This window comes from Gallus gallus, chromosome 2, assembly GCF_016699485.2.
Source record: "Gallus gallus isolate bGalGal1 chromosome 2, bGalGal1.mat.broiler.GRCg7b, whole genome shotgun sequence".
Lineage (NCBI taxonomy): Eukaryota > Metazoa > Chordata > Aves > Galliformes > Phasianidae > Gallus > Gallus gallus.
In genome coordinates, this window is record NC_052533.1 from 51,665,324 (window position 1) to 51,686,659 (window position 21,336).

General features: G+C 43.4%; 1 protein-coding gene and 2 long non-coding RNA genes across 12 annotated transcripts in view; 1 reads left to right on the forward strand and 2 right to left on the reverse strand.

The window, feature by feature from the left end:
• The window catches only part of VOPP1 (vesicular, overexpressed in cancer, prosurvival protein 1), a 94,198-nt gene that overhangs the window by 16,147 nt on the left and 56,715 nt on the right, over positions 1-21,336 (forward strand). For 5 of the 10 annotated variants that reach the window (XM_015281609.4, XM_004939605.5, XM_001235487.7 and 2 more), the window contains exon 1: positions 9,033-9,240. The exons of 4 other annotated variants lie outside the window; for them this stretch is intronic. Coding sequence is in view for 4 of the 6 variants with exons in the window: in XM_004939605.5 (XP_004939662.1) it covers positions 9,190-9,240 (51 nt within the window). In the remaining 2 variants the exon portion in view is untranslated. Of the gene's footprint in view, positions 1-9,032; positions 9,241-11,435; positions 11,599-11,913; positions 12,598-21,336 lie in introns of those variants that run through there. One more of the 10 variants, XM_040692610.2, reaches the window with a different exon arrangement.
• Positions 375-4,623, reverse strand: LOC112531738. The gene is made up of 2 exons (XR_003073669.2): positions 1,669-4,623; positions 375-880 (listed from the first exon to the last, which is right to left on the reverse strand). It is a non-coding gene; the product is annotated as an uncharacterized LOC112531738 (long non-coding RNA).
• LOC112531739 lies at positions 7,358-8,763 on the reverse strand. The gene is made up of 3 exons (XR_003073670.3): positions 8,502-8,763; positions 7,811-7,869; positions 7,358-7,612 (listed from the first exon to the last, which is right to left on the reverse strand). It is a non-coding gene; the product is annotated as an uncharacterized LOC112531739 (long non-coding RNA).

Genomic DNA, 21,336 nt, shown 5'->3' on the forward strand with positions numbered 1-21,336 from the left:
CCATCCATGAGGAGACATTATACGGATTATGCCTGTTACCATCTTTATCTACTAATATGTATCTGAAGTTTTACTCTTTGTAGCCACAGTGTAAATACTTAAGAGGCTGAGCTGCAACAATCTGTGGCTCAGGCTTTTTACATCTTTTTATATTTTTATTTTTTATTTTTTATTTTTTTTAATTTTTTTTTTTTAAGTAAAAAGCCAGACTACGATCTCATTTATGGAGGTTATTCTCCAGTCGGTCCTATTTTTCACGTAAATACCACTTCCCACCACTAAAAAGGGACAAGAGGATAATGGCTATTTACCCTGAATGGAGTCCAGAAGTGCTTTACCTTGGTAAATGTATCATTCTTCACAGGCAGAATCCATTCAAACATCAAAGAGAGCTTTATTAATGGTAATAAATATATAATAATTAGTGAATAAGTGATGTTGACATTGCCACTTGCTGCTGTGTCTAAATGCTGTGTGCATAGTGAGCAGAATTTATTTTCACTGGTAAAAGCTGCATTGCTTTGTTGATGCCTGGCTATCCCTCACTCCACTGTTTAATAATGCAGACTGAACTGCAGAATACCAGCACTTCCGTATTGTGGAAACAATTCTCCACAACTGTGTATCGGAGCACAGTCCTTTCTTCTCAAGCAGCCCAAACTGGCTCTCTTTTGGATCCATTTTTTCAATGTTTGCTATCCCAGTAGCTTTTACCCTCTGCCGCATCCTGTCTCCTGTTCCCAAAGACAGCTTTATGTCTACAGTTGGGCACGTATCCTCTCTTCTGTGTCAGTAGGCCTAGAAGATCCGTACCTTCTTTCCCAAAAAGTAAGGAGATCCTGGAATGTGTTCATAGTGTGGTTTCTCAAGGCTGGGCCAGCTGGAACAAAGAAATGGGCATGGGAGTACATGAATGTATATGAATGATTTTGATTATAGGACTTGAAATTGACTGACGGCTGGGCAAATATGTGCTATGCTAAGGCATGTTGTGGTGATAAAATCTAGTATAGTCAAAACAGAGCTGCCTAGAAGTCATTTAACAGTGCACAGCACGCTGTAGCAGCTTAGGAACACTGGTGATAAGTGTCTTAGATAAAAAAATCTGTAGCGCAGTTTAGATAGGTGTGAGATGTTGGCCATGCTGGATAGCATTATCAGCTTTTTAAGGCCAAGTAAATAATAAATCACAGACTTCAACTGACTTCACTGTTTGCCAAGTCCCTACATTGGCATTTACACAATAAACTAGGCTGACAGAATGCATTTTTAATTAGTATAGAAACCTGATACTCCTCAGCTGAAGAACTCATCTTGAATTTTGTGATAAGCAGCATAAATGCTCCAAGAAAATCAATGTGGTTTCCTCATGCAGGGCCTTACATGCTTCAGTGACTACATTCAGGCTCATGTGTGTGCTAGTGCCAGGGACGAATTCTTTGCTCTGGTTCTCAGGTGTCCTGAGGAAGGTCTACCTGATGGCTGGAAGTACTCATTTTTAGGGGGAATAAACCCACTGTCTAATATCTTCAGTGCAGAGAAGTGGTAGGAGTTGCAGGAAAACTTAGGAGAATAGGTGGATGGAGTTGCAAGTGGGGATACCAGAGGCAAATATTTCCTGCCTAACAGTGTTGTATGTGTGTAAATGTATGCAGGGACACCACATACCACATAAGGTTGATTAAAGGTTAAATGATCTTCCTCTTCACAATGGATCCCATGAGGCTCTTGAAGGCTGCTACAAACAGAGCTAGTGAATAACATCACTGCATGGTTGCAGTGATATAGCACTGAAATAGCAAGGCTACCATGGTAGAGAAATTCTCAGTATGCTATGTGTATTCACAGTATGCTGCAAATCAGATAGATTCACAGTAAGGGGAAAGATACAAAACAAAACCAAAAATAAACAGGAAATGATTATTACTTTAAATGGGTAAGGAAAACCCCTATTAGGCAACTTGATCTTTTTGTTTAACTTAGATCTGAAATCTAAAACTTTATTCTCCACTTTCACTGGCTTTAGATTTTTTTCCCAGTGACTTCAGTGGAATTAATCCTAATTTACATTGATCTGAGAAGAATCAGATCACCAAGGGCTCATTGTTCCCATCTGTAACCAACACCCTGGTAGAGCTTTTTATTATTTGGCTATAAAGATGCTGTAAAGGTTTAAAAGACTGTTTGTGGTGCAGACAGGAAGACAAGATAAAGCAAAAATGAAGTGCTCCAGACTGTTTCATTCCAGGGGGCTTGTTCTCATGAGCCACAGGTCACAGCTTTGCATTTCCACTATGTCACCTTCTGCTTGGGATTAGTTCCCCTAGGAAGGCAGCATGGAAAGTTCCCACTGTAACTTGACAAAGTTTCGTACTTACCTTGCTCAGGTCTGAGGTAGTCCAGAATACATCTGGCTCCAACAGCACGTGTTTAGACCTCTAATTATCCACTGAACTCAATAGTAATTCTTTGGAGACAAAATGTTCCATTGACTCAAGATTTTTTTCCTATAACAGTACCATGAATGAACACATCCTTCTTTAATCCTTCCACCAAGCAAATATTTCACCTTTCACCATAGACTGCCAACAAAGAATTTGAATTTACAAATGATCCATCTTTCAGGAAAAAAATAACCACTTTTAGATCCTGAGTTCTCTAACAGTAATATCTCTGCTGAGAGGATAAACTTAATTCTTGATCAGGAAAACAGAACAAAAAACCATTTGATTTGATACAGTTACTCTGGTTGCATTTTATAGTATGTCCAATCAATAAACTTCATCCTCCTGATTACTAATGCCTACCTCATGCTTGGTGCTCCTCAATTTACTGTTCGTTATAGAACTACTTATTTAATATGATAGACAAATACCTGACTCCACGAGGAGTCTCAAAGCCACAGAATGTGAGTAGCAGTTTTCTGGAGACTAGGTATGGGGGTTTGTATACAATCCTTCCACCCTTCATTTCTTAGCAAATCAGCTAAACATGTTATGCTTTATTGGAAATGGTGCAAGAAGTGCCCATTGCAGTAGTATTTAGTAACTATGACTACTGTGGACTCTCATTTGAAAATCTCAGAGTACAGTCTATTCAGAAGTAATTTTCTTTCAGTTTAATGATTTTTATTTAATTTCAGTAGTTATGGAAAACAGCAGGAATTCTGACCCTTCCATGAGCTTTGCAGATGTTAATGATGTTGCTAGCACTGCATTAAAAAAATAGTATATGGATGTATAGCAATACTAATCAGTAATTTTTTTACTTGTGCTGATCAGATCAGTAAGATCTTTCCATATTAAAACTAAGTTGTAGGATGTATAAATGGAAATTTGCATTTCCATTTCAAAAAAGGCAAGTATATTCATATCATCACACTGAAATTCCATAGACTTTTCCTAAAGATGCAAGCATTGAAGATAGGAGCACTTTGGTCATTAATGAGTTTGGAGCAGATTGCTAAAGCTTAAACAAGTCTCTCAGTCAGACTTCCTTTAACGTTTTATTTGAAGTAATTTTTGATGGATAGTTATTGGTGAAAGTAATAACATAAAAAGAAGTCTTCGTTCTGGGAAGTTGGATTCTAATCTAAATTTAACTATTATACTACATATTTATGTAAACTTCTTCCTCTGCCACACAGTTAGGAAAAAAAAAGGTACATTTTTTTCAGGAAATGACTCACATCTTATGAGATGCATAGGATTAAAAAAAAAAAAAACGTGCTTTGAACAAGATACAGAAGCTGTAAAAAAACAAAAAACAAACAAACAAAAAAAACCAAACAAAAAAAAACAACCAACATTTGCATTGGTGGGTTATTGTATTTGTGAATACAATATTTTTCTATCTGTTTTCAAATGAATAATGCTACTTTCTCAAAAGAAAATGGTGAGAATTTAGGAAGGCTGAGATATTTACGCATACTTTGTGCAATTAAAAAGGACTTTCTTTTACTGAAAAGAGGTACTGATAAAGCCTATCTCCATTTAAATAATTATACAGGAGAATTTCGAAGTATATTTGAAGTTACCTTACATTTAAATCACAGTTAGGAGAACAAACATAATTTGACAAATTCTAATAGCACATGTGAAGGAAGTAATAGCAGTAACTGAAATAAATTCAAAATTGTAGTTGTTTATGATTCATGCAAAGAAGTAAATGAGAATAATGTATTTGTTTATATAAAATTGTTACCTGCTTCACACACAGCTCTTGTGGAATCAAATGCTTCTCAATAATATTAGGAACAACTGTTCCAACATGAAGAAGAAAAACTCTTGTTCTGTGCAGTCTGGAAGCACAGTACACTCCAAAAATATTCACCTGCCTGGTTTCAGAATAAATTGGAGAGGTGTGGATTTGAAGGATGGACTGTTCAGTATATTAGGAACTGGCTGTCTGGACGCAGCCAAAGGGTTGTGATCAATGGGTCTGTGTCAGGGTAGAGGCTGGTCACAAGCGGTGTCCCGCAGGGGTTGGTCTTTGTACCGGTACTCTTCAACATCTTCATCAGAGATATAAATGATGGCATCAAGTGCACCCTCAGCAAATTAGCGGATGACACCAAGCTGAGTGGTGCAGTCAATACATTGGAGAGAAGGGAAGCCATCCAGAGGGACCTGGACAGGCTGGAGAAGTGGGCCCATGAAAACCCAATGAGGTTCAACAAGGCCAAGTGCAAAGTGTTGCACATTTGTCGGGGCAATCCCAGGTATTTATGCAAACTGGGGGATGATCTCCTTGAGAGCAGCCCTGCGGAGAAGGACTTGATGGTCCTGGTAGATAAGAAGCTGGACATAAGCCATCACTGTGCCCTTGCAGCCTGGAAGGCCAACTGTGTTCTGGGCTGCATTAAAAAAGGAGTGGCCAGCAGGGAGAGGGAGGTGGTTGTGCCCCTCTACTCAGCTCTTGTGAGGCCCCATCTGGAGTACTGCGTCCAGGCCTGGGGTCCCCAGTACAGGAAGGATGTGGAGCTCTTGGAATGGGTCCAGAGGAGGGCCACTAAGATGATCAGAGGGCTGGAGCAGCTCTCCTATGAGGAAAGGTTGAAGGAACTGGGCTTGTTTAGCTTGGAGAAGGCTCTAGGGAGACCTCACTGTGGCCTTTCAGTACTTGAAGGGAGCATATAAACAGGAGGGGGAACCGCTGTTTACAAGGGTGGATAGTGATAGGACAAGGGGGAATGGTTTTAGACTGGGACAGGGGAGGTTTAGGTTGGATATTAGGAGGAAGTTTTTCACCCAGAAGGTGGTGACACACTGGAACAGGTTGCCCAAGGAGGTTGTGGATGCCCCATCCCTGGAGGCATTCAAGGCCAGGCTGGATGTGGTTCTGGGCAGCCTGGTCTAGTGGTTGGCGACCCTGCACATAGCAGGAGGGTTGAAACTCGATGATCACTGTGGTCCTTTTCAATCCAGGCCACTCTATGATTCTATGAAAATAAAGCTTCATTAATGCTGCTGCTCATGGAACTAGAATTTTTTTTATTAACCTTTGTTTCTATGCATAGCTCCTGGGCACTTAGGTGTATTACTATTTGAACAGTGTATCAGAAGAAATACTGAAATTAGGCTGGGGAATGAGAGGCTTTTTTTCTCCCAGAGACCTCGCCTCCAACAAAAACCTTATCTCATTTTCCTGTTCCATCAAAACAACACAGTGTGTACCATGCCTGCTTTGCTGACTAGCTGTACATGGCAGATGGAAAGTGTTCATTAGAGCCTAGACAAACTCTAAGGGGTTCTGCTACAACTTGCACTTTAGCTGAGAAAATGTCACGTGTTGAGCTAAGTTCATTTGTACTGTAACTCCACTAAAGCAAATGGGCTTTCTCCAGGGATGAAGATGGTTCCCCGAATTTAGGTGGAAGTGAGGGAAGACATCACTTAAAGGATGAAATCTGAAACCATTTATGCCTGGGTCAGGAGATGCTTTTCTTTTTTTCAGTTTATTTCTTGGCCTAGAAAGAATTTCGTAGTTAGGATATACATGCCCTTATCTACGCTTATATACACATGGAGACATATGCTTCCAGACTGTGTGGCTTTCTCTTCCTCCTCCCTGTCATCTCTATCTCACTCTAACTAATCTTCTCAAGGGGAAAAAACAAAAAACAAACAAAAAAAACCAACAGTATTAATTTCTTTCTTTCTCGCCCCAGCTGAATCCTTCCTTCTCCTAGGAAAAAATAATAATAAAACAAAACAAAACAAAAAATGCTTTCTTGGGTCTCAGCATTAACTCAGGAGGGTTATACGTGTTCATAATTAACTGATGTGTATCTGCTACCTGGCTCTTGCCTAGGCATACTTGGGGCCATCAGCTGAAAATGCAGGCAGAGTTGGCCTCTAAGAACCATAGTGCCTATGGTGACGAGATTCCAGATTCCTCTCCTAACTTTATTTCCTGCCTTCATGTTTCCAAAGTCCTGCAAGAATTTGTGCCAGCAGCAGCAACACAGGCCACTCATGTTCAGCACAGCTGTTCAGATTCATTTGGTGCCTCTAGATGGATCAGGCTGGTTTCTTGCATGTGGTACCATCAAGTCTTGGTGTGACCCCAGAAGACTGCTACATAGGTCATGAAACACAAAAAATAGGAGTGGGGAGGGAGTTCAGTGCTAAAGCTGTATGTCGGGGTAAGAGACCTGAAAACAAATGATGTGTATGTCCTTTTCAAACTTCCATGCAGTGCAATGTTTTTGAAGTGATTCCCAACTTTGTGTTTGTTTGTCATGACAATGTGAGTTGACTTATCTTAGATGATACCTAATACACAATGTGTCTTTCTCTATAGTACAGGTTAAATAAAGTGGGACTTTCCACTCATCAGACCTTATAGAGAGTTGTGTGTACCACTGAGAAGTTACCTCATCAAGCCTTTGTTGTTGGGCGAAGTGATGGCTGTCACATCTTCTTAGACATCTTCTAGCAAATTCAGTTTGAGGTGTGTGTATTCATCTGAAAAATACACCTCACAATTTTGGAATGGATGGCATCAAATAGAGATAAATGTCTCAGTGGAAACATCAGAATCAGTGGTCATTTAGGTAAAATGTAAAGGTAAAAACAGGCTGCCTGAGAGTGAACAATGTCATGCAGTGTGTGGGAGGTCCTTAGTCTACGGAAACTTGTTATATAGAGCGTATAGAGGATGTATGATGGCTGCTTGAAAAGTTATGTGTACTGTTTTATTATGGTGGCCCACGACATCAGAGGCAGATGGTGGCAGTATGGCAGTTGAGGTTGTACCTTTCCACCAGTATTCTGTTGTATTTTGTTGCCATGTCACAGTTGACAGCAGAGAGGCAGACTGACTACATGGCGTTTGACAGGGAAGTGCATTATGAAACAAAGGTATGAAATTGAATTCCTTCATGTCGAAAAAATGACACTCACTGACATTCATCAACACTTACTGAACATTTATGGAGACTGAACAGCGGATTTGAGCACAGTGAGGTGGTGGGTGGTGCATTTCAACAGTAGCAACAGCAACATGGAAGACAAGCCGTGTTGCATATAGCCATGCAGATTTTTACGAGCACAACATGCAGGCTCTTGTTCATCACTGCTGAAAAATGCATAGCTTAATGGTGGTGATTCTGCTGGAAAAAAAAAAGTGTTTTATAGCAGATAATTTGCTCTGTCAAATAGTGGTATTGTACTCTTTATCTATTGTAGCTTCCATGGAAATAAATAGGAGGAATTACTTTCAGAGTGACCCATGTATGATTAACATGTGCCAGCTGGAAGCCTCTGCAAACTGCCTGAAAGTTGACTAATTAGAAAAAAATACTCACCTGATAACATTTTGCTGAGCCACCTGGCATCAAGAGGTGGCAAGTTCCTTCCTTTAAGTCTGTGACAAAGAAGTGCTGAATGAAGGAGCTGTGCCTTGCAAGGACATGCTAATCATCTTTGAATAGCTAGCCCACAAAAGGACCATGGGAGTGTACCCCTCCTTCAGAAATGCTGTTGGTAAATGTCTGTTATTCAGATGGCAACAGGAGGTCCCTTTTCATACCCTTTCATATTTTCATACCCAAGGGCTATGCTAGTTATTTTGCAACACTAAGATACCTGGCGATCACTGGTCTCACTTGAATGTGAAGAACAGCTATTTGTCCCTGAAGCAGTGCCAGGTCTAGCTGTGCTAAGAATGGGACTGGGCTTGGGAAAGGAGCCTCCAAGCACCTCAACACGATGGCAGTGAAAGAAACATCCTTGACATAACTACACTGGCCATGCATTACAGGGCTCACTGCACCTGATGGTGCTCAAGGCAGTTCCTGAGACCTTGAGAAGGTGGCCAGGGCTGTTGGTAACTAATCAAGTACATGAAAAATGACAATGGGGACACAGCCCCTCTGACGGGCCAAAGACACCCTCCATAATCATGCTGGTACAAAACACATCCCCATCCACGTAGCTCCTGTTCCCCATCCGTAAGGCAGCACAGTCCCCTTCCTCCTCCTCTTCCTCGGGGCCTACCTGTGCTGCTGTGTACTCTTGGCATCCCATGACACGAATTCCGGGAGCTGCCTTCCCCTGGTCCGGGCCAGTCCCCACCGCACCAGTCACATCCTGGCAGTGACTACTTCCCCCACCCGTGCTCGCTAACACGCAGGACACAGCCTCCACCTCTGCGGGAGCTGATCTCCTCTGAGAAGGGGGTCGCTATTAAGTGCTCCACAGACTCCAACACCGTAACCCTGCGGCCCATCCGCCCTCGGCAGTTAAGGTCGAGCACAGCAGGACAGCGGGGCGGTGCCGCGACGGGTACCGCCTCTGCCCGCCCTCAGCCACCGCGGTGGCGCTGGCCCTCTTTGTACCGCCGGCCGGGTACCACGCTGTCCGCCGCCTCGCTTCTCCTCAGCGCTGCCCGCCCGGCTCCGGCCGCGTCCCCTCTGAGTGGAGAGGCCGGTCAGCCCGCCCCTGCCCGTTCTGCTGAGGGGCTTCCCCGCCTCCTGCCCTGTCGCTGACTGCTTGCCGGCCCTGCCCCTGGGCTGCCCTATCAGCCCTCCCGACTTGCCGTCCTTTCGCGCGGTGTCCGCGTTCCCAAGCCGCTGGCAGTGTCTTCTCTCTCGTGCCGCCCGAGCCCTCCCCGGGCGCTGGACATGGCGCTGTTGACAGCGCCCCTACGCGTCTGAGGCGGCGGAGGCGGCGAGGACGAGGCGAGATGAGGCGCCTGCAGCCCGGGGCCGCGCTGCTGCTGTCACTGCTATGGGAGGTGAGGCTCCGAGACCCCGCGGCCGCCGGGGTGCGGTGCGGCGGGCAAGGAGACATCGTGCGCCTGCCCGCCACGCGGGGCTGAAGGCCGCGGCGGGAGGCGCCGGCAGCCCTCGAGGAGCCCGCTGGGGAGGGGGGGCTCTGGGCGTGATCTGAGGGCTCTGGCCCTATGGAGAGGAGTGGGCTGCGGGCGCCCGCCGGGAAAGTGCGTGGCCGGGTACTGAGCTGCACTGTAGTTGTTCAGGGCAAGCTTCAGCTCTTCGGCTCTTTTTGTAAATCGCTACGAGACGGTTTGTTGGGAGCTGCACGAGGCTCGGCTGGGGACCTGCCAGCAGGGCGCGAGCTGCTGAGCTGCTGAGCGCTGTGAACGTGGCTGCCCACGTGTTGTGCAACACAACAGCACTCCTATGCGCCTCGGGAAGGCGGGGAACGAAGGTGCTTCCTCTGTCGTGAAGTGTCCGGTGGTGGGCAGGCCGGAGCACCGGCTGCATCGTTACTGCTTCCAGAAACGGATGTAATTCACGAAAACTGTGTTTACTTTATGTTTATTCCGCCTACACAGAGGAAGGATTTCTGATATATTGCCCACTGTGTCACCCATAACCATCACGCTAGGCTCAAAGTCACCGTTTCGTGTAAACAGATGTAACTCTTCTTCGAGTTAACGGTGCTGCATCTCATTGCCCCGCCCGTAAGCCCGGCTCTCTGGGACCCCGTCGCAGCTCTTCCCAAAGCGCAGTCCGTGAGGTGTCGGCGAGGCGGGTACGGGCAGTCCCGGTGCTGTGCCCTCTCCTTCGGGTGCACGCGGTGCAGTGCCCGCTCCGCTGAGCGAGACTGCTGTCTAGTCCGCCTGCCCGCTGCGCGCCTGCCTCGGGGCCGTCGGCGCCGGTCCTCTTTGCAGGGAGCCTGGCTGCTGTTACTCGAGCTTTTAATGCTGATTTTAATTGGGTGTTTTGTGTTTTTTTTTTCTTCTTTTCTTTTAATCTAGAATGTTTGTTTTGCCACCTGAATCTGTAGATTAGTGTTATTTATTTGTTTATTTTCGAAAGCTTAAGTTAGGCTTTTAGATGAAATGTAAATAAGAAATTACAACTTAAAACGATTTAAGTTGTATTCTACAGGACAAGAAGACCCAGAAACTGAGCACATTGAGTTCAGATAACTGATCAGAGACATCCGGCCATTTCCAGGGGTGTCTGGCATTTGAAACTTCTGCTGCATTCTGCACTCACTTCCACACTGGCTATTAACTGAAATTGCATTTTTTTTTCTTTTTTTATCCATTTGCAGCTTCCACATGGTCTTAGTTAATATTTAACACAACATGAGCTGAGGAGTATGCTTTTAACTGAACATTTTGCAAAAGGCTTTGACTATTGTACAGATAATAGGGGAAGAAGACACAGAGCAGTTTGCAGTAGTTTATAGGTAGTTGAAGTTCTCCACAATTAAGGGACTTAAAATGCTTGTTGTAAGGTGTGGATGCACTTTCTGTCCATGTGTTTGCTGAAAAAGGAGGTCTTCTTATACCAGAGAGGAGAACCAACTCCTTCAATTTGATCTATGTTCACTGATGAAGACACGTACAAGCTCAGATATGTGGAGTGCTTCCCTGTGACTTCCAGGCTGAGCTCAGTTATTAAGTAGCTGTGCTGCACTGCTTTGGGAGAGTCACATCTTGTATGCTGTGAATGTTGTGAAAGGAGAGAAAATGGGAAAGATGGGCTGGGGAGCTTGCATCAGCCAGTGAGTAATTGCACTGAGACAGTCGTTATTGGAGCAGGATTTACACATGAGGAATTCCTGGTTCCTGATCCTTTGTTGAGAAGAGCTTGGAATATACTAATTACAGAACCACTGGGAAGGCTGTATTGGTAGTAAAGAGTGATTAATTCAGAGTTTTTACAAGAGTTTTCTACCTTTGTCTTTTACAGCACTTTTTTTCTTCCCAATCCCACAATGAAAGAAAACCCTTACCCAGGTATTGATGCTGAGAAGATGAGAAGACATGCTGTTAGGAGAGAGAAGCTGTAAATGCCATAAGCTTTGCTCACAGCTTAGTCACTGACTTACTGAACATGTGAGCTGAATCGAGGAACTTTTAAGATGGATTACTTGATAGGTAATTTTGGTTCTTGCTGGAGAAAATGAATGCTGCAAAATATTCATCCATCGTTCTTTTTCAAACTGTTTCAGCTACCTGGAGGTAGCAGCGTGTTGTTAACCAGAGTTGCCAGGAACACCCTTTTTCAGCAGGAGCCTGGAGTTCCGGTGGACATGTGGTGCATTCAGTATTTACCAGGATACGTGTTCAGCTGGTATTCCCGCTCACTGGTGCAGCTCATGGTTGCCCTGGCAGGTCTGCATTTGTCTCAGTTCTGTATGAGTCCAGGGCTTTCAGTTCTTTGGAATGATTTGAGGAATGCCTTGAAGTATGTCAGTTTGACAGTCTGGGCTGTGTAACAAGATTTTCTGCTTTTATTTCTTCAGACATCTCAAGACTTGTTCACATTTGGCTTTAATGGGTGGCATTGCCTTTGAGATAGGAAAAAAAATAAAGCTAAACAAGCCTCTGCCTGTATGATACAGTGTGCTTGTTATCAGCCTGCATGTGGGCACCACAGTATCTCCTGCTGAGTTGCTCCTCAGGATGGTGCCTTTTTCTCTCCTGCAGCTGCAGGTGTGCTGGGCTGCGAGTGGGTGTCTGATGCTGAACTCATGGATGGAAGTGCAGAACTGAGCTGCCCAAGTCACAGTCTTCATCAGGACACTGCACATAGCATGGTGGTAATCAAGGAGAAGGAGGTAGTTGCATCAAGGACAGCCCTGCTGGTGGCTTGCTGGGTAGCCTTGCTTCGTAAAGCTGTCATGTAACTTGAAGTGCATAAGCTTCTGGTTGGCCTTTATCTTATGTCCAAAGTGGCCTAGGAACAAGTAAAAACCTGAACATTTTTGTATTAAGTCAGTTTTTATTTTCAGTCAAGCTTTTTAGTGCTCTACTTGAAGAAATACCTGTGGAAGCTGATGTAAATGGTATGAAATGTCTGCTGGAAAAGTTTACTTGTGGCAATACAACATTTAGATGACCGCTTCTGGAAATACTGGAAGTGGGATTTTGGCACACAGTTTCTCCTTATGAGCAATTACAACAGGTATGCTGATAGAAGTATTGATGATTGGATGGTTGGAAAAAAGAATGGTCAGTATAGTTGTCTTGTCTCGTTAATTTACCAGACGGAAGATGCTGCAAAAGAGTCAAGTACTTGTTTTTTTTTTTTTTTTGAACAGAGGAATGGATATGTAATGTGAACAGCAAAATATTTTAACTTTAAATAAAATTCAAACACTTCTGACAGTCTGTCATGCAAGATTTATTTAAATAAAAGCAAAGTTGTCTAGTTTCTTCCCAATTGGGTAACTGGTGTGTGAAGCTCTTTATTATTTTTGTCAATAGAGTTCAACAGGGCAGATTCTAGCATATAAAGTTAAGCTAGAATCTCTGCCCACCAGTGTGGGAATAAGCACAGTAAATAACTAAGAATGCAGATCTTAAAGAAAAAGAGCAAAATGCACCAACGCCTGGTAACAGGCATAGCTAGGGCTCAAGAAGTTGTGAGTATCCTTTTACAACAGCACTCTCACGTTCTGATACTATTTTATCAGCTGACTGTTGGCATTTTCCTTTATGTACATGTTACAGGAATGTGTGTGCGCACCAAGGTTATCTCTACGATGTTCCTCTCTATGAAAGCCCCCTAATATTGTCCTGTCTATAGAGTCCTGAAGTTTTAGCTACTGTGGGCTTTGCTTCAGTGAGTGGTGAGAAGAAAAAATCCCATCCTTTGCCTGTAATGGCAAGAAGAATGTACCAGAATTCCTACAAAGGAGGTTGTGTCTGCTTACTCTCTGCTTCCTACTAGTTTTAGTTGCAGAGGGGCTTATCAAGCTTAGGAAACTTTTTTTCATTTTTCTGACTGTCTTGCTGCCCATTGGAAAGGAGCTATTGCTTTGCTGAGTGGAGGCAGGAAATAATTTACATAGGATTTGTCATTCCCTGATCTAGCCGGTGCTGGCAAGTCTTCCCTGTCTTTTGTCAGCAGTGAGCTGGGCTGTGACTGCCAGGCAGGAGGACTGAGCCTGCATGGTTTTCTCACTTCGCTCCTGCTGATGAGCATTCATGTTCACTGCAGGAAGGGAAAGGCGGCTAAGTGCTGTTTGCGTTCTATAGGGGAAGACGCAAATAATTGTGCAGTGGGTTCTTTGGTGTTTTCCATCTTCCCAACCCCCCCCCCCCCAATCAGAAAAAGCATGTATAAAACCTGTTGACTTTTTTTTTCTTTCCCCAACAGTCAGAAATGTTCGGTGTCTTCTGTCATGCTCTTTCTATAAAAGGAAAACCCTCTGACCCTTTTGATCTCAGTACTCCCACTCAGCTACCTCAGGTGTCTGTAAGGATGTGTTTAATTCGATCAAAGTATGCCTTTAGACTTAAGCTGCTCTTTTGGAATTTAGCTAAAATGAACTGGGGGGGAGGGGTGTTGGGGGGGAGGCACCAAGGAACTCTTGCTTTGGGTTAGTGCAAAATTATTTTGGTTTACTCTAGTAGGAAGAGGCTTAGGAAAAGCTGGAAAACGTATGCCGACGTACAAGTTTGCCCTACTCAATTGTGTAGGCTGAGTCTATGAGCAGGAACACAATAATGCTTGAGCTTATACTACTGCAATAAAAAAAAAAATCTGATTTCTTGCTAAAACAAAGAGCACTTCTAATCTGTTGTGATTTAAAGTAAAATCCATTTAAATAAAACATTTATTATAAAAATAAATATAATAATAATATAAATATAAAATAAAATATTAAAATAAATTTAATAAAAATTAAATATAAAAATAAAACAAGGAGGCAAAAAACCTCCATGCAATTGCCATCCTCATTTTCAAAAATATGTCATTGTTTTGCATCCTTAAGTGTACCACCTTCCGCAGTTTTTGTGTTTTGCTGAAATCTTTGTTGTTGGAATCCCTTTATAGTTTATTTTGGTAAATAAAAACTTTATTCTGAGTAGATAGAGGCAAAATTTTTCTAAAACAATCTTTTTTTCTTTGCTTGAGTAGTGCTTTCTGAGCAACAAATACTAGCTTTATCAAAAGGCTGGGGGCATAACCCAGAGCTGGGGGGTGTTAAAAGAGCCCTGGAAAGCAAGGGGAAATATAAGGTCTCAAACAGTGGATATTATCACTTTCCTGACATTTGTAAAGTACTACAAAAGAAATATGGTTTGGTTTTTTTTTTTTAATGAGAATGATGTGTCTTGACAGCTTTCTTGCATATTAAGTGGAAAAGTTTGTACTTTGAAGTTAAAAATGTCTTTCTTTCTCAAGTGTGTCTTCTGCTCTATGCTAAATGAGTGTTAACTAAACCCGTGTTTTAAATAACTTGATGAAAAATCTTTTTCTCTTTCCCTGTGACTCAACTGTCAGTCTGGCAGATTTTGTCAAGAAAGAGAAACGAGGAAAAGGTGTTTTTTCTATATCTGGTCTAATGCTGTATGCTTCTAACCTCTGTGCTAACTGCCTGCTCCTTCAGTTCTCTTAATTGTGCAACTGCAGACTAACTGGATTGGCCCACATCAGCAGTGGGAAACAGCCACCAAGAAAAAGCTGAGGAAAAAAAGCAAAGCAATGAGTTTCCTTTGCTTCTAGAGAGGTTAGTATAGCAGCAGCATCACCAAACTTGCTGTGAGAGGAGAGAGGGAATACACGGCTAGGAGCAGGGCTACACATTTCAGTAGTATGCTTATTTCTTTATGTTAGACATCACCTTTGGTCAGAGTTACCTGTATTCGTAATGAGCAGAAAGGAGCAGAAAGCAGCGGTATGGATCTTCTACATGCACAGCTAAAAGGGAGAACTAATGGAGTCTGTTTTTTACTTTCCATTTAAAGATGCTGGCAGTTGAGACAAACTTTTTTGGAAGCTATTCTGTTTTTTTTCCCACATTACTTGCCAAGTGTCTGTTGGAGCAGAAACTCAACCCAGAGCTGATGACCTTCCTGACCTTTCTTTTTCTGAGGGGTAGGCAAGGGGTTCTGGCTGGAGGGAATTTTCCCAGAGGGTCCATCAACACAGCCAGGGCTGTACATCTTGAGTCACAGAATCACAGAATCACAGAATGGCCTGGGCTGGAAGGGACCTCAAGAATCGTGAATTTCCAACCCCCCTACCAGGCAGGGCCACCAACCTCCCCATTTACTAGACCAGGTTGCCCAGGGCCCCATCCAACCTGGCCTTGAGCACCTCCAGGAACGAGGCATCCACAACATCTCTGGGCAGCCTGTTCCAGTACCTCACCATTCTCCTTGTAAAGAACTTCCCCCTAGATTCCAACCTAGATCTTCCATCTTTCAACTTAAAACCGTTCCCCCTTGTCCTGCTGTTATCTACCCTTTCAAAGAGTTTACTCCCTTCCTGTTTATAGGCTCCCCTCAGGTACTGAAAGGCTGCAATGAGGTCACCCCGCAGCCTTCTAGTCAATCTGGCAGAGTTCAGCTGGCGGGTGCTGGCCTGCCCAGCTTTCCTTCAGTGTTCCTCTTCTGCCTTAGCTGGCAGTTGTTCCAAGGGTGAGTCCTTCCTTCTCAGATCTTGCACTAGTGGAGTTAGAGATTATGATCATGCACACCAAGCATGCAGACCGTATCTGCACAAGTCTTATGTTCAAGTACACTAGGTTAAAGCAAGCACATTTATCACACATATGTGTCTCTCAACTGAAGTATATTTCTTATCTGTTTGCATCATTATTCAGAGAAGGAAGAACCAGGGAACTCTGAAATGAAATTACTGTGTGGAAGGGCAGACCAAAGATCACGGGCAACATGTGTTTCAACACTCTGCTATACCAAAGGCCTTCCACCCTGATGTAAGAGAAGTATATAGGTTGCTCCAGAAGTAATGCTTTGTATTCATTTGCATGGAAACTACAACAGATATAAAGACCACAATAAAACTCAGCTACAAAACACTGTTTTTTTAACATACTCCCGACTATTAGCAATGCATTTTCACTAGCAATGAACAAGAGCCTTCATGCCATGCTCATAAAAATCTGCACCAGCTGAGGCAACCCACTATCATCTATGATTCTATGATTCTCTACTGCTGAAATATACTACCCACCTCCTTGTTGGGCTCATATCTACTGTTTTCTCTCCATGAGCATCCAGGATGGATCCATGAATATCAGGGGGTGCCAGTTTTTCCTCATGGAGAAATTCAGTGACACACCTTTGGTTCAGATGCCCCTTTCCAGCAGTCTGTCACATGGTAACAAAGTTCAATGGAATATTGGTGGGAAGGTTCAACCTCTACTGCTGTACCGCCAATATCTGCCTCTGATGTCGTTGGCCAACATAACAAAATAGGAGGCTTTACTTTCAGAGCAGTCCTTGTATTTTGTTGCATGTGCTCATTTTCTTCTTGGGATTCCACTGCAGCATGACCCAAAGATGGCTGCTGCTTTTGCAGGCCTGCTCTGCTGAGCTTGGGGTGTGAGCAGTGTGGATGGAGTGATAGGCTTTTGCTACCGTGCAGCTGAGAGCTCTTAGGGTATCCATGATACAGCAGCTTTGTCAGGATATGTTCACTAGCCAAAGAAAAAAAAAAAAAAGAAAAGTAAACAAATTAAAAAATACAAAGAGCTGTAGTAGCAAAAGCATGCTTGTCTTATGTTGCTTCGAACTTGTGTTTTGCTGCCATAGTTGTCATTTTACTTATCTGATGAGTATAGGTAGGCCAACAAAATTCTCTTGTGTATGCTGACCTGCATGTGTTTCTCCTTTCATGATAGGAGAGCCTCCTTACCTAAGCAGAAATGTTTAGTTGTTTGTACCGCAGTAGTTTTCGTACAATCCATTTAGTGCTTGTACTATTAGAGAATGACAGTACAATAAAGCAGGCAGCATAATCATCTCCACAGAGGAATTGTCCAGGAGTGACTCATTGATTTGCTTTTTAAAATGTTATTAGATTTGTTAGTGGACAGAAAAAATATTAATGTGGGCTGCACATTCCTGCTAGCCTTTCCTGTGATATTTCTATGCATGTGGAAAGTCAGCACAGGTGCCGCTTGCTGCTGTGTATAGCTTAAAACATGCTTTTATCTATTGATAGAAGAGCTGGGTAAGGTTGAGTCATGCAAGTGTTTTCTTTCATTTGTGCTCGGGGGAAAGATGTATTGCTCATCACTGAAGATAATTATCTCAATACTGGTGTAAATGAGATCCAGAAATTCACTGTTGTCTCTCTTACAGTTTGAATTCCCATCTCAGAGCTGCACTTCCCCACTACATTTGGAGCCTGAAGTTCAAACCAGTACAGTGAAGCTTTAAAATTTCTCTTGCATCTGTTCAGTGCCATTAAGCTTGTCAGAATTTCAGTTCAAAACAGAGGAGGATACCTTCTGCTCTGAAAATCCTGCTTTCAGGGAGGAGAGAGATGTGTGAAGTCTTACGTCTACTTTTACATTTACGTCTACTTTTCTTTTTCAGGTTGGCATGAGTTGTTCCTATTCTGTGCGCTGCCTTGTTGATTCCAAATAAATAACCCTTGAAAGAGCAGGGATTTCCAGTGGTTTGGGACATGGCAATGCTGAGGACACCTACCCATGCTGTGTTCTCAGCAGTACTGTCATGTCAGACACAAACCTGTATCAACATGGTCTAGTGTGCGTGACCTTTGACCTGCTAATCGAGTAAGGCAACTCGTTTCTCCCATCTATGCAGAAGGAATTGCATTGTATCAGGGTTATAGAGAAGTTAAACTTCCTCAAAACTGGGTCATCCCTTGTGTTAAGAGGGCAAAAGATGACAATCATCTTCTTCATTTGTCGATGTGGCTGGAATGATGGCTCTCTCCATTCCCAGCCTGGTGTCTGTGTCCCTGCAGGAACTGGAGGCAACTCGTGCTGCACTGAGACCAGAGGTTTTGCTTTTTGTTGCTGGGGATGATTTGCAGTTCCACTAGGGAAACGAGCAAGCAGAGGTAGCAGTGAGGAGCCAAATAATGGCCAAATACTGCTAGCTGCATAACTTGAGAAAGTGCCATAGGAAGGGACCTTTGGATCTGAGTGTCGAAGGACGTAGGCTGAGAACAAAGGCATTATCCTGTTCTGCATTCTTTTTTTCTGTTCCTGTGGTATTTAGAGAAATAGGACTTTGATTTTAGCAGTGTAGGACACCTTGTTGTTGAGGGGCTTCGCAGTTCTGGTTCTTTTTTTCCTCAATTGCAGCAATCCACAGCTATAATTGAACTTCAGTTTAATGCCTAGCACCAATTATGGTAATGGTAAATATTGTAGGACTTGGAGGTGCAATTTGGGGATCTCAGGTCTTGCATTTTAAGAAATATCCTGCACTTTTATCATCCAGGACTTACACTGTCCTTCTCTTTTACTGAGGATAGCACTTCATACTGGTTTCTTAAAACACTGGGCAAAAATTATAAGATTAAGTCATATATCCTATTCATAACAATTGTCTATGTAGATGTCTGTTGTTAACTAGAAGGCATCAAATGAGATCTTGAAATCGAATTGGTGGATTTGCTGGAGTGTACCCCAGACCTTTGTAGAGGTGAGGTTTTCCTGTGTGCCTGCACTGACTCACACTGGGAGCTCTTCAAGAATAAGCAAGAGCCAGTCCCTGCTGTGGCTTTGCCTGCTTTTGCTGAACACAGGAGCTGCGGGCACGGCTGTGGTATAAATCCAAGGGCATTTGGATTAAGTTTATTTTAATTCTGCGGTAATCTCGACCTACTGTTTTCATTGAAGCCCTAATCCTGGGCCCTATCTAAAGCCTATTTAAAGTCAGTGGGGACACCCCACTTAATCTCAGCAAGTGCTGGTCCAGCTGCTTGGAGGCTGCTCTGTACCAAGTAAAATCCCACTGACTCTGGCACCTCAACATGCTGAGTTGCAGGTGGTCCCTGCTCCCTCTGCTTTCTGGATGCTTCTATCTTCTCCAGACCAAAGGCACATTTGTACAGTGCTGTATCCAGAAAGCCTGGTTGCCTCAAGTTGGATCTTGCCCTTGCCCCTCATGCACCTTAGGCGGCCATAAGCCTGATGTGCTGCTGGTGCTGCTCTCATTTGGGAAAGGGGTTATTTTGGCTGACTTGTGTTGTGTAAGTGAAGTGCCTCATAGTGATTATATAAGAGATTATGTAACCCACTAATTCTGTAATCCCTTCTCTGGTGAGCCTCAGAATCTATATATCTCCTTGATGGCTGGCCGCAGCAATGAAGCACACTAAGCTGGCTGCTGGGTGGTGTGCAGGCTTAGTGACGTGTGCTGCTCCAGCAAGGCACCTCCACAACTTTTCTCTTTTCCCTTTAGCACTGTGCCTCCTGCTCTTTATGTATAGTGAAATTTCAAAGCTGTTTGGACAGCGAGTTGCTCTTAGCTCTTTAGGTAACTCCATACGATGCTGCTAGCTGTCAGGTGCATGGTTAAGATGACACATGGTATATCCGCGGAGCAGCTGATGGTGCAGGGAACACATGTTGTTTCTCAGTGAAACTTTTTACTCTTTCTTGCTTCCCAGGGTGTCTCACATACCCCACATGAGATATCTAGGCTGGATCGTGCTCAGGGTGCGGGCAGCAGCAAGAAGCCTCCCAGGCTGCTCTGAGACAGCGGAGGAACCCATGTGTATTCCAGCCCAGCTGCTGCCTGCCTCTCACTACCAGATTTGTCTCTGTCCACTGCCCTGGCAGAGTGGGATGTGACTTACCAAAAGCAGATGCAACCAGGGCTGGGGAGAGCTCGCGTAATGCTAACTGAGATCTTCAGGAAAAAAAAATTCTGGGGAGAAATTATATGCTGTTCTTACATTCTCTATTATATGCTGTTCTTACATTCTCTCAGCCCTGAGATAGCCGTGTGGGGATAAGCCAAGGAGAGCTCAGGTGGAGGTGAGATCTTGGTGCATGAATCCCAGCCCCTGAAATGCTGCCACAGACTCTAGCTTAACTGCTGGAGTCTGGGCAGCTGCCTGTTTTATTTCTGGCTTCCCCTACTCCTCTTTTGTATTTCATTTTTTTTTTCTTTTGCCTCCTATACACTGTCCTGACTACATTGTTGTCACCCTTTCTCATTGCTCCAGCCACAGTGTTCTCTCTACCTTCAGTTACTTTGTAGGTGCTGAATCTCTTGCTGCCTGAAGCTCAAGATATTTATCTTCAAGCTGCCATGTAAGCCTATATATACATGCAGCTCTGATCCTTTCCCCCTCTTCTCCTTCTCCCAGGATCGTTCTGCACATTTGTTCTGCTCCCCTTGGCTTTGGGTGGTTTCCTTCTCCCTTTGTGCATTATTGATTAAGTGACTGCCACCAGTGCTGTTGGCAGATGTTTCTACTTTCCTGGCTGCTGAACCCTCATTCTTCTTTTAAAATTCTTCCCTTTAACATTTTATCTGCTCTCCTCCCCCCACTCTTTTCTAGGATTTCTTTTGTCCCATCTGTGATTCAGCCCTGGCATACCCACATCCTGCATGGATTGTGCTTCTTCCATTATTTCTTTCCTTTGTGTGCAGAGGTCTATTCTTGAGGCCGTACCATCTGCACTTATAAGTGCGCTGTAAATCATTTTTTTAATATATCTATAAATATGTAAATACATTTTTAGTGTATTGCAATTATCTGTTTGATACAGATAGAAAAAACATTCCTTTTTGCTTGGAAGAAATATATATTTCCATCCTGTACATTTTACCAAATATTTCTTTTTCCCCAGCCTTTTTTTTTTTTTTTCTATGTTAGAGATTTGAGGGTTCCATTTGATGTTTATCCCTAGAATTTTCTTAATAGCACATGTGACCCCTCAGTACAGAGGACTGCTCCATGTACAGATCCCTTTTTCTTCATATTGGTTTCTCCTCTTTTTAGTAGGATATCAGTGCTGGAGTATACAGCTTCTGCTGTCAAGGCAAAAGAGTATTAGGAGAATGTTTTTAATAGGCATAATGTGGATCGGAGCTAGGAAGAGGAGTCTGTGTATAGCTAGTAAGCTTCCTGTGAACCACTGCAAAGAACACGACAGA